The sequence below is a fragment of the Poecilia formosa genome, unplaced genomic scaffold, assembly GCF_000485575.1.
Source record: "Poecilia formosa unplaced genomic scaffold, Poecilia_formosa-5.1.2 Scaffold243, whole genome shotgun sequence".
Classification (NCBI taxonomy): Eukaryota; Metazoa; Chordata; class Actinopteri; order Cyprinodontiformes; family Poeciliidae; genus Poecilia; species Poecilia formosa.
This window is the reverse complement of record NW_006800182.1, coordinates 169546-184577: the sequence shown is the minus strand read 5'-3', so window position 1 is coordinate 184577 and position 15032 is coordinate 169546. Positions and strand designations below refer to the sequence as shown.

At 35.7% G+C, this 15032-nt stretch overlaps 1 protein-coding gene across 4 annotated transcripts in view; it reads right to left on the bottom strand.

The window, feature by feature from the left end:
• cdh22 (cadherin 22) overlaps positions 1-15032 on the bottom strand; it is a 178501-nt gene that overhangs the window by 41743 nt on the left and 121726 nt on the right. For all 4 annotated transcript variants that reach the window (XM_016680461.1, XM_016680462.1, XM_016680460.1 and 1 more), the window contains 2 exons: positions 6323-6442; positions 126-293 (listed from right to left, as the gene is read on the bottom strand). In XM_016680461.1, the coding sequence (XP_016535947.1) occupies positions 126-293; positions 6323-6442 (288 nt within the window). The remainder of the gene's footprint in view (positions 1-125; positions 294-6322; positions 6443-15032) is intronic.

Genomic DNA, 15032 nt, shown 5'->3' with positions numbered 1-15032 from the left:
TATTATGCTCTCATTTCTCTTTCCAGAGAAAAGTCAGTCAGCTATTTCCAACTGCTTTCTTTTCTCCTCCTACACGACCATCTCTTTTAAAGTCTAAAGTAAGCGAATGTGCGGGAAACACTCACTCTGTGGAAAGCGTGGTGGGTTGTCATTAACGTCTGTGATCACTATGGTCACCGTGGTGGAGCCGGAGAGACCACCCATTTGTCCTGCCATGTCTGTTGCCTTGACGACCAACTCATAACGATCCTGTGTCTCGCGGTCCAAATCTGCCACTGCTGTCATGATTATTCCTAATGATTGAGAGAGATTGAAAGCAAAAGCCAGAGGGATAAGTTGAACAGTTAGTCAGTGAGGCCAGGAAAGGTTACATTAGTTGTTAGCTTAAGCAGTAACATGTTATAGAGTTTGTTTGTTTTTTTTGGGGGGGGTGTCAGTCTGAGTATCCATTTCTACTCAGTTGTGTATTAAAAGATGTAAATATCAGGCCCAAAACACTAACACTTCAAACTAAGAAGTTTCTAAGGGCATGAAATGAAGTTTCCAAGAAATTAAGGTTTGTGTATCTGTAGAATCAAATTTGATTTGTAATTGAGGTTTGTATGCTTGTTGAAAAGCATGTGTCTGTCTCTAACAAAAATGTATTTGTGATTCAGTTTTATAGTGTTTGTAAGCCTCTGATAGCAGATACAAAGTTACTGTATGTCGGAAGACAAACTGCTTAAAGTAATGGGTTTCCAAAAATCCTTAATATTTTAAGTATATATGTAGATGTACTAATCATAATATAAATCTCAAGAGGGAATTTATAGTATGTAGTATAGCTTCTCAAGTATAGACCTTTAGAGTTGCTTGGGTGTTTTAACAGAGTTATATGCTGGGTCACCTTCTCAGGGGCACCACCAGGAATCCAATGACAAAAAAACATAAATTGGGGCCCCTCTGCTGTTACAATTTCTTGAGTCTATTTGACCCATGAAAGGCATCAAATTTTAAAGTATATATCTAACCCTGGAAATTGATTAACAACTCTTCGCATCCTGCTTTTTGTATAACACTAATTTAAAATTTGAATGTGGAATCTGATTAAAAAAGCTGATGTTCTAAATGTACTTTTATTTTTAAGTAGGTATGTGAGGAATTTGTTTCTTTGATTTTTAAGGGGCGTCTTTTTAGTTTGATAAAGAAGTATTAATGAATGTGTTACTTGTGAAAAAAAAAACAAACAAACTACATTGTTCATAAATTGGCTTATAAATATAACGTTTGGAAATGCAGGACATGTAATGTAGTTATGTTGTTGTTTTGAGCCTAGATTTGGCAGAGAGTTTTCTTCTGGCTGTGTGATCTTAAGTGAGGTGTGAAAATGGTTTTGTGCTTTTGCACTCACTCGGTGCAAAGACTTGCTGAAGAATATATTTATGTGGAGCCTACTCATGTATATTTGTTTTACTGAATGTTTTTTATTATTATTTTTAAAAACAAAATAATCCTGACTGAGCCACCAGTCTCAGCTGCTTCTGTTCATCTGCTCCTTGTCAATGCATAACAATGCAGTGTCTCTGTCAAAATTAAGAACTAAATGAGACCTGCTTCATACAGAAAAAGATTCTATTTCTCAGGAAATTTATTTCATTATGTTACAGCTCTTAATTAACCTTGATCAAAAATATTGGCATAATTTTGGGATAATGGGATGCACAACAGAAAAATCAAGAACAAGTTCCCAGAGCAGAAATTTCTGAGAAAATCATCCGTTTTCTCAGAAATGTGATTATTAGAAAATAAAAAGTCATGAAGAAACCATTGTAGGTTCAGGGGTCTTTAAAATGTTAACTTTTTTTTACAGTTTTGCAGGCTTGGGGAAACCCACATACTATCTTTTATTGGCTAGTCACAAGCTTTTGCTATTAATGTCGGCCAATAAACTGATGATTTGATATCTAATCAAAATCGCCAGCACAACATTGGAAGCTAAGAGAAGAAAAGAGAATTTTCCAGTTGGTATACTGTTGTGCAGCTGTAAACTTTCTCCAGAGTTTATGTACAACGGATTCTTTAACAGAAAGAGAGTAGCAGATAACAGGAACACTTAGATGACTTCTGCAAGAAAACTTTTTCAGTTTTTCATGGGGTGACTTTCAGAACAATTAGTATACATAGCAAAAATTTAAAATGTATGTGATGGATTTGAAAGGCCTTGTTGTCCATCGCACAGTTAAGTCTGTTCCACTGCACTCTACATGTAACTTGTCACATGAAGCGTGAAATTCTGCATGACACTACCGGCACACAGATCAGGGTTTGCCTGGCCCTGCACTGTGTCGCTGCGGCTGGGTTGAGCACGCTGTGACAGTGACCGGGCGGGTCTTGTCTCAGACAGCATTCGGATGTGGGCAAAATCCATGTACCAGTCACCAGATCCACATCACACTCAGAGGAGATTACTGCACATGCACCAGATCTGCACTATGCTGGGATCATGACCCCTCCTGACACCTGCATTAAATGTCTTTTGACTCTGATCCGGTTCAGGTCTGGGTCAATTCAGTCAAATAATGAAATAAGAATTATTTATCTGTGCCACATTTGGGCCAAATGCAATATATTTATATCACCTGTGGACTTGGCGTGGAACTGTAATTCAGATTAGGCATAATTTAATTACACTGAAGCTCAGGGTTCACAAATGACCCCATGACAATAGTTCACAAGACAGAAGCTCATAGTCTTATTGAAAAAAGGGATAAAAGCTTAAAACTAATAAAAGCACATATTTCAAACCATATACGCCAGTCAAAAGAAAAGAAAAGGTGTCTACACATATTCCCAATCACATCTGTTGATAGTCAATACTGTGGTGTAGGACTATAACAAAGTAATGTGAATGAACAGCATTACTTAACATCCCTGGGTATCTCATCAGGTAATAGGAACAAACTTTGCATGCCAACATTTAAATGGCAATATCTTCTTCAGTTGATTTAGTTCTTTATGTTTGACATCTTTAGAAAGCTTAGAATCCACAGTTTCATAATCTGTAAATAACTTGTTCCTGGTTTTGTCATGGTCAGTCACTAGTGCTGAAGCAGCTCAGTTATTCTGCAGACGAGCTGAACGGGAGAGGCCTTGTCACATTTGGCGCTCTGCCCATAAACCATTTTATGGCTTAGTTGTAATAAAATGAATAATATATATGGATAGAATAAGAGCATGGCAATTCCATCCTGAACAGCATTACAACTCTTCTGTGGTGGTAAGAGCACACTCATGCCTAACAAGTTAATATCCAGAAAGCATGTAAGGAATATAGTGTACTTTTTTAATACTGGGGAAGCATTTGAGACCAGCCTCTGAAGTGATGTGATGGTTAGAACTGGTTCCTTAAAAGGTTGGGTCTCTGCTGGAGCATTTCTATGAGGAGTTTGAATGTTCTCCTTGTGCATGCGTGGGTTTTCTCAGGATACTTCTCCTCCTACGGTCCAAAATTATGCATGTTAATTTAAGATTTTAAAATGACCTTTGGTGTGAGTTTCTGTGAACAGTTGATGACATCTATGTGTGTCTGTCCTGTAGTCAACTAACACTATCTCCTTGTTGTAGTCCAACCCTTCTCCACTGACAGGACAGCACAGATTTGCATGCAGAAAAGATAAGTGAGGGTGAGCAGAGTTTTCGATGGGAGTCTAAGGCTGAGCATTTTTTTATTTGTCGGGGTGGAAAAAAATACACTTTGCCATGCAACTAGGTGATGCCAGCCACCTTTAGTGCTGGGTCATGTTTCTACTACTACATGCAGTAGTATGACTTAGAAGAAACAAATCATGTTTCTTTTTTTTCTTTTTTTTTCAATTGTCATTTTCATCGGGGAAACTGAGAGTCTAATTCCATGTTCTTACAGCTGTTCTGAAGTTGTGGCTTTTACAGCCAATATAAAAAATGAAAAGAGGCAGTTTTAAAACTGAGATGTCAGCTTCCCTTTTATGGCTGTCACAGTACCATTACTTTGGCCTCTGTGCATAGAAACTGATGATCCATACATAGTGTATTGCTGCATTCACATTTTCATAGGCAGTGCCATTTTGCTTTGATGTTGCAGCAGACAAATGTGGCGTAGACAAAACTGAGATAACTCATTTACCTCCAAAAAAAAAAATTGAATATAAACAGAGCATCTTTTTTTTTTTACCTTTTTATGTGGTTTCTTGTCTGTCAGTGTGTTGAAAAAATGGAAGATTCATGCAGCAATACTTTCCTTGTATGAATATTGACCTTCATTTTGCCCATTATCCTGTCTTGCTTAATAGCAAGCAACTTTTTAGTCATGTCTGTGTAAATGATGCAATGAAGTGGAATGGTAGTTGTGAACAGGGAAGTGGAACAAACCATCCAGTCTTCCAGCTTATCCCACCAAGGTAGAGTCATTTATCATCCAGGCACCCAGGTGGACCAAATCAAAGTAGTGGACACCAAAAAAGGAATCATTAAGACTTCAGAGCTTTCCCCTCGGGAGGGCATTCTGAAGCAGCACCATGCAAAGTTCCAACTGCAAGTCTGTATAGGTCATGTTATAATGATCTGTAAGTTCCAGGTCTCAAGGGAAATGACAAATTTTCCATATGTAGACATGATGAAATGTTTCATCAACTGAAAATAAATGCAGAAATATAGTCAGTAATACAGAATAGTAGACTTTGATGTAATCTTAATGTTTACTTAAACTGATCAGCTTAAATCATTTTGTTAAGGTTTTATGTATGTCTTTATTTCCAAGCTACAAGAGGGGTCTGTGCAATGGTCATATACTTGTGTATTTCTTTGGAGTTTTGTAAGTTCACTTTTTGAATCTGTGTTTATTTTATACTTTTGTACACTTATTTCTGATATTCTATTGTCTGTGTCATTCACTTGCATTTTATTATTCTGAGTATGCTGCCATAGCAAGTGCATTTCTCACTGTGGGGATCAATACAGTCCAAGTCTACTATAGTATCTCAAACATTCTACTTAAATAATTCATTTCTAAAGTTCAAATGAAATTTAGATTCATAAAAAAATAGCTTTGGACTTCCAAGGTGTATTTAATGGATCATTATTTGAAGATAAAGTTTGTAGGAGATAAAGTTGAAAACTGGGGAGTAAAGCACTCCAGCAACTTTCAAGTCTAGAATGCCTGGAACCGTGACAGAGGTAAACTTTCAGAGTTGGAGGTTTTTCCATACATCTACAACTGGGGACAGACAAATAATGTGTTAGTTTTATGCCAGCTGAAATGTGGCACACACTTTCAAAATAACTCTTTGTTTGTCTTTTCAATAAAGTGATTTTTTATTTTTTTCAACAAAACTTTTGGGGATTGTCAATATGTTCATTGTGTAAATTTGAGATTAGTCAGGGGGTTTTGTCAGTGAGTTTACCCTTAGAACTCTCCCATGTATGCCATTTTTTACATTTTTTTTTGCTCATTATTGAAGCATGAATACTGACCTCAAATATGGAAAGTGAGGCCATAGCTGCTTTAGATGTTCGTGGTTCTTTTCTAACTTCCTGAATAAGTCATTGGAGTGCCCTCGATGTAACTTTGGAAGGCTGATGACTCCAGGGAAGCTTTCAAGGCTCTTCCTGTTTGTTGGAGTCTCAAAGCCTTAAAATGGCTTTGTAACCCTTTCCGGGCTGGTAGATATCAATGACTTTGTTTCTGACCTTTTCTTAAACATGTTTTCTTTTATACAAGTCAAGATTATCTTGTTTATTATATTTAAGCCAATTTGACGTTGGCTAACAGGTTCAATTTAAGCACTGTCCTGAACCCACTAGTCTAGCAGTAAAACAGGCCCTGGTGTGGGTAGATAAACTGAACCAAATAAATTTTAATAATGACAGTTAATTTGTGACTTAACAACAGCCAGGCTTTTTTGGGGTAGCTATTTTCTTCCAATACATCGTATTATTTGAAAACAGATATTTTCAATAAACACAGATTATTGTTGTTTGAGCTTAAAATTGGTTTGGTGACCTAAAACATTAAAGACAAAAAGCAAAAACAGATGAATTTCATACAGATGCAAATAATTTTCCACTCCATATCTAACAACTGACACATTTATGGTGTTACGTTTTACAGAAATTACATGGCATAATATTGCTAGTCACTGGAATGGACCTTCTTGGCAAGAATTGTAAAGCAATGCATAACCAGTTGTTCTTATGGTTTAGGCTATGATCTTGAACATTTTGGTCTGTGAAAATTAAGCTGATAATTAAGCACCCAGCACAGGAAAAAAATGAATAATAAAAAGCAGCTTTTAGAGTTTCTTCTTACCAGTATGTCTATCAACAGTGAAGAACTTTTCTCCATCCAGTACACTGTAAACCACTCTTGCACTGCTGCCGTATGTAGGGTCGTCAGCGTCTGAAGCAGTAACCTTCATGACAGATGTTTCTGTAGAAGACAGACAGCATAATGTAAAAATAAAAACGGCAATGGAGGCTCCAGAGCCGGAAACCCACTAGGGACTAGTCCTGGAATCATAAATCAGTGCAGGCTAGAGTCAAACTTGTTTTAGATTTGTCTTTGTGAGGACAAATGGAGGCTTGAGAACTTTTAAACACACTGGTGAAGTAGAGCTGTTCAGCATAGACAGCTATGGTTTAGGCTTAGTTTCATTTAAACCTGGTGTTTACAAATGGGGTCCAACCGACCCCACACCCATGAAACTTGTATCATTTGCCACAGTCCTCCATGTTTGCCTCAGTCCTCGCACGCACAAGGGTTATGTCAGTGTTTGGTGGAACATTTATGGTTAAGCAAACGTTGAGACCTAAAAGGTGATCTCTTAACATAAATAAAAAGTCATGTGTTTAATTTTGTACAAATACCAGCATTTGCATTCATACATATTTCATACTTTCGACATCAATATATTTGTGGCTTATCCAACCTTTCTGCACATAATTTCTGCACATAATTTCCCTTACAAGTATTTTGAAGTTTCAAATTACCTTTTCACAATGCATATAAGCCACAACATTACTAAGATTTTTTGTTTTCTTTTCATCTGCACAGACAGTCTCACAGAGGACAGCAAACATGGAGTTTTCTGTCAACATCTTCAAAGACTCTCACAAGCTACACAGATCTGGATCAAACAACATCTGATTACCAGCACTTAGGCAAAAAAAGCAGAATTTTTTGTACACGACATCAGGGTGTGTGGCGTAGTTCCCATTATTTTACACTCCATGCGATATTTTTGTCTCCAGTGAGCATGCACAAGCCTCTGGCAACAGATACGCGGGCACATCGTCCCATTTAGTCACACATTTTAGTTAAATCTCAGCCCAGAGCTTTGTAAACTTTAAGTTCCTAATTAGAATGGTAAGAAATTACTGCATATTTGTTTCCCATCTGAGCACATTTTTGTTTTCCCTCTAAATATATTTGTAAAAGAAAAATGAAGGTAAAAAGAGGTAAAAAAAGGAAGATGTTTAGAGACGTCACAGGTCTTAAAGGACACAGAGTCCGTCTCTGTCTCCAATCATCTGGCCAATTCTATGGGTAATTACTGGCAGCTGGTGTTGTCCAATAAAGGTCACCATTGTAGCCCGTCTTAGAGCCCTGTCATGCTACTGTCCAGCTACATAATGACCATATGCTAATGATGCTAATTAGCAGGAAGTGTCAGAGCACTGTTTGTTTCCTGTCATTGAATGGAGTTCCTAAGGGGAATAGGGAGAAGGGGCACTGGATTACCATTAAGGTCAAGCAAGCCATTAAATCACATGCCTTGGATTACCACTCCAAGGTGCCATCTGAACCACCTTTTTGTACCCTACTGTATGTAAGCCTGTATTGCCAAATGCATTGTGAAATCTTCAGTAAAATGTGGATTCACTTGCAGAATTAATTTAAAATATTACTCATAAATATGCTGGAAAGAGGTTTTAATTTGCATTGGAACCATGAATTATATATATAAAAAAAATAATAATAATGCAGCATTCCAGTTGAGAGATTAGGGAGGTATCGTACTTTAATGGAAATATGAGACTGTAAAAGGTAAGGTATTTTCAATTCTAGCAAAAGCCATAAATGTATCTCTTATTTACTCTGCTGATTATTCTGCCCATGCTGCTTTGGGTCTAACAAAGCCATTTTATCCATGGGATTACTTGCTTATCTTAATTTTCCCAGGTAACACTCAGTTAGACATCGAGCTGTTTCTGGATACTGCTGGCAGCAGCGTCAGATGGTATGAAAGAACTATACAAATGTAAATGTTTCTTTGATGTGTTTATATTAACTGGAGAAAGAAATGAGTTTGGCTCTTGGATTCTTATTTACTTTTAGGGTTCAAGAAAATTTTATGCAGGGAAAGTCATTACTTAGAGAATCTGCTGGCAGCACTAATGGAATTTTAAGTGTTTATGAACTTGTATGAACTAATTAAAAAATTATTTTATATATATATATATTTTTTTTTTTTTTTATTATTATTATTATTTATTTACATATGGTGACTATGCATACAGAAGCGAAATATATCTATTCTTGGGTTCACTATTTAAATGTAGGCTTTTCTCACAGCAGTAAGATAAATTATTTATCTGAGATAAAGCAATGTGTATTTAAATTATAATGATTAAAATAAACCACAAACAAAACAGGGATTTATTTTTTCGAGATGAATACACACATGTTTTGTTTGATGTTTTTTTTTTTTTTTTTCTTTTTGGTTTCAGGTACGAAAAAGTAACAATAGTAACTGACTGTACATCATTGGAAATATGATGATGGATTTTTTTTACATTAAGGTCTTTGATTAGTAAACATGGATGGAAAACATACATGCAATCCATTTTTGATTTGCAACACCAATGTTAAGAGACAGACCAAATACCACTTGTAAGATTTCTTTATGAATTTAATATTGGATCAATATATCGTTGTCTGTTTTTCCAAACAAAATGGTCCTCTTAGTTGCCTACAAACCAAACCAAGGTATTGGCAACAATGCTGGTTTTCACTGACTTTCCCAAAGCGATTTTGGAGGAGAACAACAGATTGTATGTGCCTGACTCAATACATGTCCAATCACAAGAAGCTTGGTCAGTCAAATGTGTGTTAACCTAAGATTAAGGTATTTCTAAGTGAAACCTTGCATGTTTTCATTTTTTGACATTTCTGAGAAAATATTTTCCACTTAAAAAAAACATATGCATTGAATCCAGTGTTACTGTGAAGTGAAAGTTCAACGTGCAGCCTGCAAGTATTTTCATTATTTGTGAACATATCAGTCTTTTTCAAGGCCAACATACTCGTAGACCGCCATGCACCATTACACACACCATTCAATTTGAAAAAAAGAAACAAGATAGTTGTCCTAACATGTATGCTGGTCGACCTTTGGATGGTAGGAGGAAAGCACACAGAGAGCACAGTAGGTTCTACAGGCAAGACTCAGAGGGAACTCTTCCAGATCACAGATCTAACATCTGCAACACAGGAATAGCTAAACTTTGGGACCCTTTTTATAATCAGAAATTATTAAAATTCTGTCTAGTTACAGACAACAAAATATGCAATTTTGTAACAGGTAAGGACTATTAAGTAAACCAAAATGGTTTAGAAAAGTATCACACCATGATTTGCCTCAGCAGGGAGGACTAGACAGGGTTGCAATGGCTCTTTGCTGTGCAGCATTAATGAGGGTACAGCTTTGTTATTCATTAAATGCCTTAGCCTTAGTGGGACAGTAATTGGGGGAGAAATTCATCACTAATCTCAATCTCTATCCACATTCTTTGTTAATATTTCTATAATTGTATCATTTATTTCTGTAAAGTGCTTACACTTCCCAAGGGTGGGTGGGATTAACATAAATTTAAACACAGTAAATGAGCTAACAGTTTGCATAATTATTGCTTTTTACAGTTTTGAAACCTTTCTAATCAATCTTGTTACTGGCATTCAAACTTATTTCAACATAGTTATGACATTTCTTTGTAAGAATTTACAGCAGGGAAGCAGTAAATGTGTGTGTGAGTGTGGGATGGATTTGTTTTTTTTTGTTGTTGTTGTTGTTTTTATTTTATTTTTTTTCCCCAGATATATATTAATACTATATTTTATGAGTAATGTAAATAATATTCAAGTAAAAAAAAAAAAGCTAATCATATGAGGTGACAATACACAAGGAGGAGGGTTGATTCTGGGGTGTGGAGGATTCATTGGGGGATTAGTGACAATGGCTATATAGTCAGATTTATGCATGAGTTTGGTTTAATGGTATCAACACAGGCTGTCGGAATGGCTTCCCACACCATTTCAGCACTCTGGGAGAGATGGTTCAATTACTGCAAAGGGAGCAGGAGGAGTGAGCCACGTGTGAAACACTAGACTGACAGCTATTTAAGAGGCAGTCTCGTAAAAGAGATTTGTGCCTATCTCAGCTGGTGCGATACTGGTACAGGCTTCAATGGAGGGGTCTAACTACTGCAACACTGAGCCGCTCTCTTGCCTCGACCCACCTTAATCTGCAGGACTGAGTGCTCCCTCCCCACATTATGGATCATTTAGTAAAGCCATAAAAGCTGAGATGTTTTCACATGAAAAGTTATTCCTTTACTACTTCAAATCTGATTCATTTCTCTCTCATCCACATAAATGCCCCAGGAGAGGGATGGCAGAGGGAGTAAGGCAGAGAAAGATGGGTGAGAGTGAATGAGGTTTAAGGAGAAGAAAAATCTGTGATGTCATAACAGCCAGTGGCCTGCTTACATTGATCCTCTTTCAGTTCTCAACAAGGATTTAGGGATATTTTTCATCTCTGCTGAATGATATTGTAAAATCTAATCTTTGTTTGCTTCTGAACTTGTGTCTTTTAATAGATCAGATCATGGTTTCTCTTGCAAGACAGTGTTCTGAGCCAGTGTGGCACATCAGCTTTAATTTATTTTATTTTATTTTTTTTTTGCATTTTGTTATTATGGGTGTTTCTGTGGGGGACTAAATAATAAAAAAAGCATTACCCGTAAACACAAAATCAAAGGCACAAAAGCCACCATATAACGTTTTCCATTTATAACTTCTTAACTCACTCTGCATGTGTGTTTTATGTTGTTTATTACTAAATTTATTTTTGAAAAGTCCAGTATACTGTTTGTGCCAGTGCTTCTGTGCTATATCACAGTTCTATAAAAAATGTTTCAATCTTGTGTTTCATAATTGCAGATTTATCATGCTGCTGTCTTTTCTTTAAGGTTGGACAATTTTACATACTGAATCCCATATTACCACTTTGTTGCTTATCCTCTTCCCCAAAGATGTAAAAGCATGACCTTGCCTGCTAAGATCAGCCAAAATCAATTATGTCAGGCAGTGTGGTTGAGTGCATATTTGTGCATGTTGCTAGTCATATACATAAAGGTAGCTGGGAGGATTTATTGATTGTAACTTTCCTGCATTGCCGCAGTCCTTTCTCTTGTGGTACCAGTGTTTGGAAATACCTCCTCTATTGTTAGTATGACAAGGGTTTATTATTGTAACATTCGTTCTGTGGAACCAATCAAAGTCAGAGAAGCAAGAACAGTGATTATTACATAAACTCCCCTTTGGAATCTCTGCATTACATGAAGAGGGTTTGGGGCATCTCTTATCCTAATTATACTGCAGTGCAGGATAAAGGTCAGGAGATCAAGAGCATACAAAATAAAGCAAAGACTTACTTGGTCTGTCTTGTATTTTGTAATCTGAGTTTGCAAGAGTCTTAAACACTTAATGCTTACAAAGGCAATTTTTGAGTGTGGAGTCATATTTAAAAGAAATTTTTGTCAGTTGTAAATGTGGTCTATAAATTATGAGGGATCTCAAGCATATAGCCTTGCATACATTTCTTGATTAATCATGAAGTATTCATATATAAAAATACAAAATATATGTTGAGCAAATACATTTTGTGTGCATGTATGAATCCTAGTATTGTTCCTTTGAACATCCCCAATAAATATGGAATTATGATTTGAATGTGTGATTAGACATGTTGTGCACAGTTACAGAAACTCTTTGACATAGTTTGATAAATGAGCTTAAGAATATAAAATATTGAGTAACATTTGGAACAATTGTGATTTTCAGTAATTCATAGCAATTATCACAAAAACTGGAGACCTGTTAATGTATCTTGCCGGTCTTTGGACAATTTGACTTTTCAGTCAGTGTGACCTCAAGTTTAAGGCCAAGGCACAGATGTTATGTATATTTCTGCCACTCAATGGGTCTGAAGTCATTTATGATGGAACCCGCACCAACCACAGGATTATCCTGTGGACTTTTTTTACACCATGAGCTGTTCACTTAGATACATTCTTATCCAACTCCAATGGAGAAGGGGGGGGAAAAGAAAGACGTCTCAGAGACTAAATGGTTTCATACCCAAGAAAATGTGCTGTAGTACTTTATCAGTCAGCTCACATAAAAAAGAAAAAAAAAACAGATTGATGGATGTCTTAGTATGCAAGTTGTAACACAGTGTAATAGTGATTTTAAATTGGAAAAGGCCTGTCTTTATTACTTCAATATTAGCAGGCCGTGAGGAGCATATAAGCTTTTGCTTTAGGGTGCCACTGCCAATAATGTATCTGCACTATATGTGCCAGAACTAAAAACCCAATTATTTCACAGCCTAATGCGACTTTTGTAATGATCAGACCCACGGCATACAGTTTACTTTAATCACAGTTTTTTATTTTTTATTTTTATTTTGTTATCGTCTTATTTTAAAGCCTAGCTCAAAGCTGCATTAATATTTAACACTTACTAAAGATGGCAAACAAAAGGAGAGAAAAGGTAGATCAAATTTAATATTAATGAGAATGCCTTGAAAAGTACAAACCTTAGTTCAACATCTCATTAAGTGTGAACTACTCTGCATTTGCATCTATGCATCATATCAAAGATAAAGAAATGCACAAAATCTTCTTGCTATATGTTTAAAATATGTCATTCATTTAAAACAAAAAAAAATTGACAAATAAAATTTTGTTCAGGAGTCTCTCAATCAATTAAACTCACAGTGGTGATAAAAAAATAAAAAATAAAAAAACACTCTTTATTTCTGTTTTTCTTCGTTTTTAAGCAGAAGTCTCCAGGTTTTGGGTCAAAACTGAAACATGGGACCGTTCCTGTTTTTTTTTTTTGTTTTTTTTTTTGTTTTTCCACCTTTCCAAATAGAATTGCGTCTAGTTTGTCTATCTTAAGAAAGTAACCCAAGAGAATGATGCTGCCACGTTGTTCCTTTCATAATATGTTGCGTTGTTCTTGTGCTAAACCCAACTTTAAGCCAGGCTTACATGTTTTCTTTGGAAGAAATAGATTATATTGTTCAACCCTATTCTTTAGTGCAGACAAAAAGAGAGTACAGGAAACTATGACCTGCAGAACTCAACTAAACGAACTAAGAATTCCTGTTACTTCCATGTAACTTCTTTGTAGTCTTCTGACCAGTGTCAATCTTGTCTTCATCAGTCTTTAGTTTCAATTAGGTTTGTTTTCATATTCTTTTAAAATATGAATCGCTTCCTTTACTGTGATATGATATTGGCTGTGAATTTTTAATACACTTTTCTTTATGAATACATGGTGTACACTTTGATACTCATGAGCCCCTGTGACCCCTCCATAGTCTTAGCATGATGCTCAGGAGGAGCGCGGCAAATGTCACGGTCAGACAGTGAGGAAGTGGGGGTTGTCCCATCAGACCGTCATTTCCCAAACCCTCACAAAAATAAATATTTTGTAAAAGCACATGTGTGGAAAAGCACATGTACAGAATGTGTAGAAAAGGTACACAAAACCTTGGAGATGCTTGTCTTTTGGTGAAAACAGAATTTAGATTTTTGGAATCAAATTCACATTTAGCAGATGTTTCAATGTAGCTTCACTGAAGTAACTCGTAGCAATTTTCCATAAAAATATATTTTGCACATATGTTTTAAGGCATCATGATGCTGTTAAGTGGAGCAGTTTTGAATCTTTCTGCATAAGGGTAAGAACGTATATGTATATCAACTGCATATTGTTTACAGCAAATAGAAATCCTTCTAATACTAAAAGTTATGGAACTTTTTAATTTTGCATCTTGTCCTAGTGTGCGGCATTAAGTAGCCTTCATAATGCAGTTGGGTCCAAAGGGATAGCTCAGGGCTTTTTGCCAAAGATAGATTGGATCTTATTCATAATAGAAGAATGTGTGTTTAAATGGACAGACCTGTACTCTTACCATTATCTCATAAATGAAACTGAGGCAACATTAACTTTTAACATTGTGGATGATTTGCATTAATGATGGATCCATTATTTGAAATTAAATAAGAATTGAACAGACAGAGAAATAAAACCATTAAGTTGTAAGTAAGTAGTATCATTCAACATATTCAGTAATGGATATATTTTGATATTGTAATATGATTCATCTGTGATCTTTATGTATATATGTATATGTATATAACACAAATGTAAATGTAACAAAGTGGTAAAATGTTGAGTGAAAAGCGCCATTAGGAGTAAATTTAGATCACATATTTGACAAACAGTAGATTATTTAAAAGATCTCTGATACTCCTCCCATTGGGCCTTCATTCAGGTAGTAGTTACAATAATCCACTGAAGCATTGGACACTGCTTTTAACCTCATACTTTGTTGGATTCCACTAATTAATTGCAAACACTTATTTATCCTCCAGCAGTAATCAGCATCCTTTTTTTTCTGGTTGTTGAATTGATGAATAGCAAAAATATACAAAACATAATACTTCAGAGTAAATCAAACTGGATCTTAGTTGCTTGTTGAGAAATAAAAACACATCAAACTGAGAAATGTTATTTCTTGTAAATAACAAATCTTACTGTAAACCACCAAAACACCTTAATTTACACATGACAGTGATTGCGACTGTCATTAAACATTTAAAAAGATGTTAATAAATTAAATAAAAATAAGCCAAACATATATATATATATATATATATATATA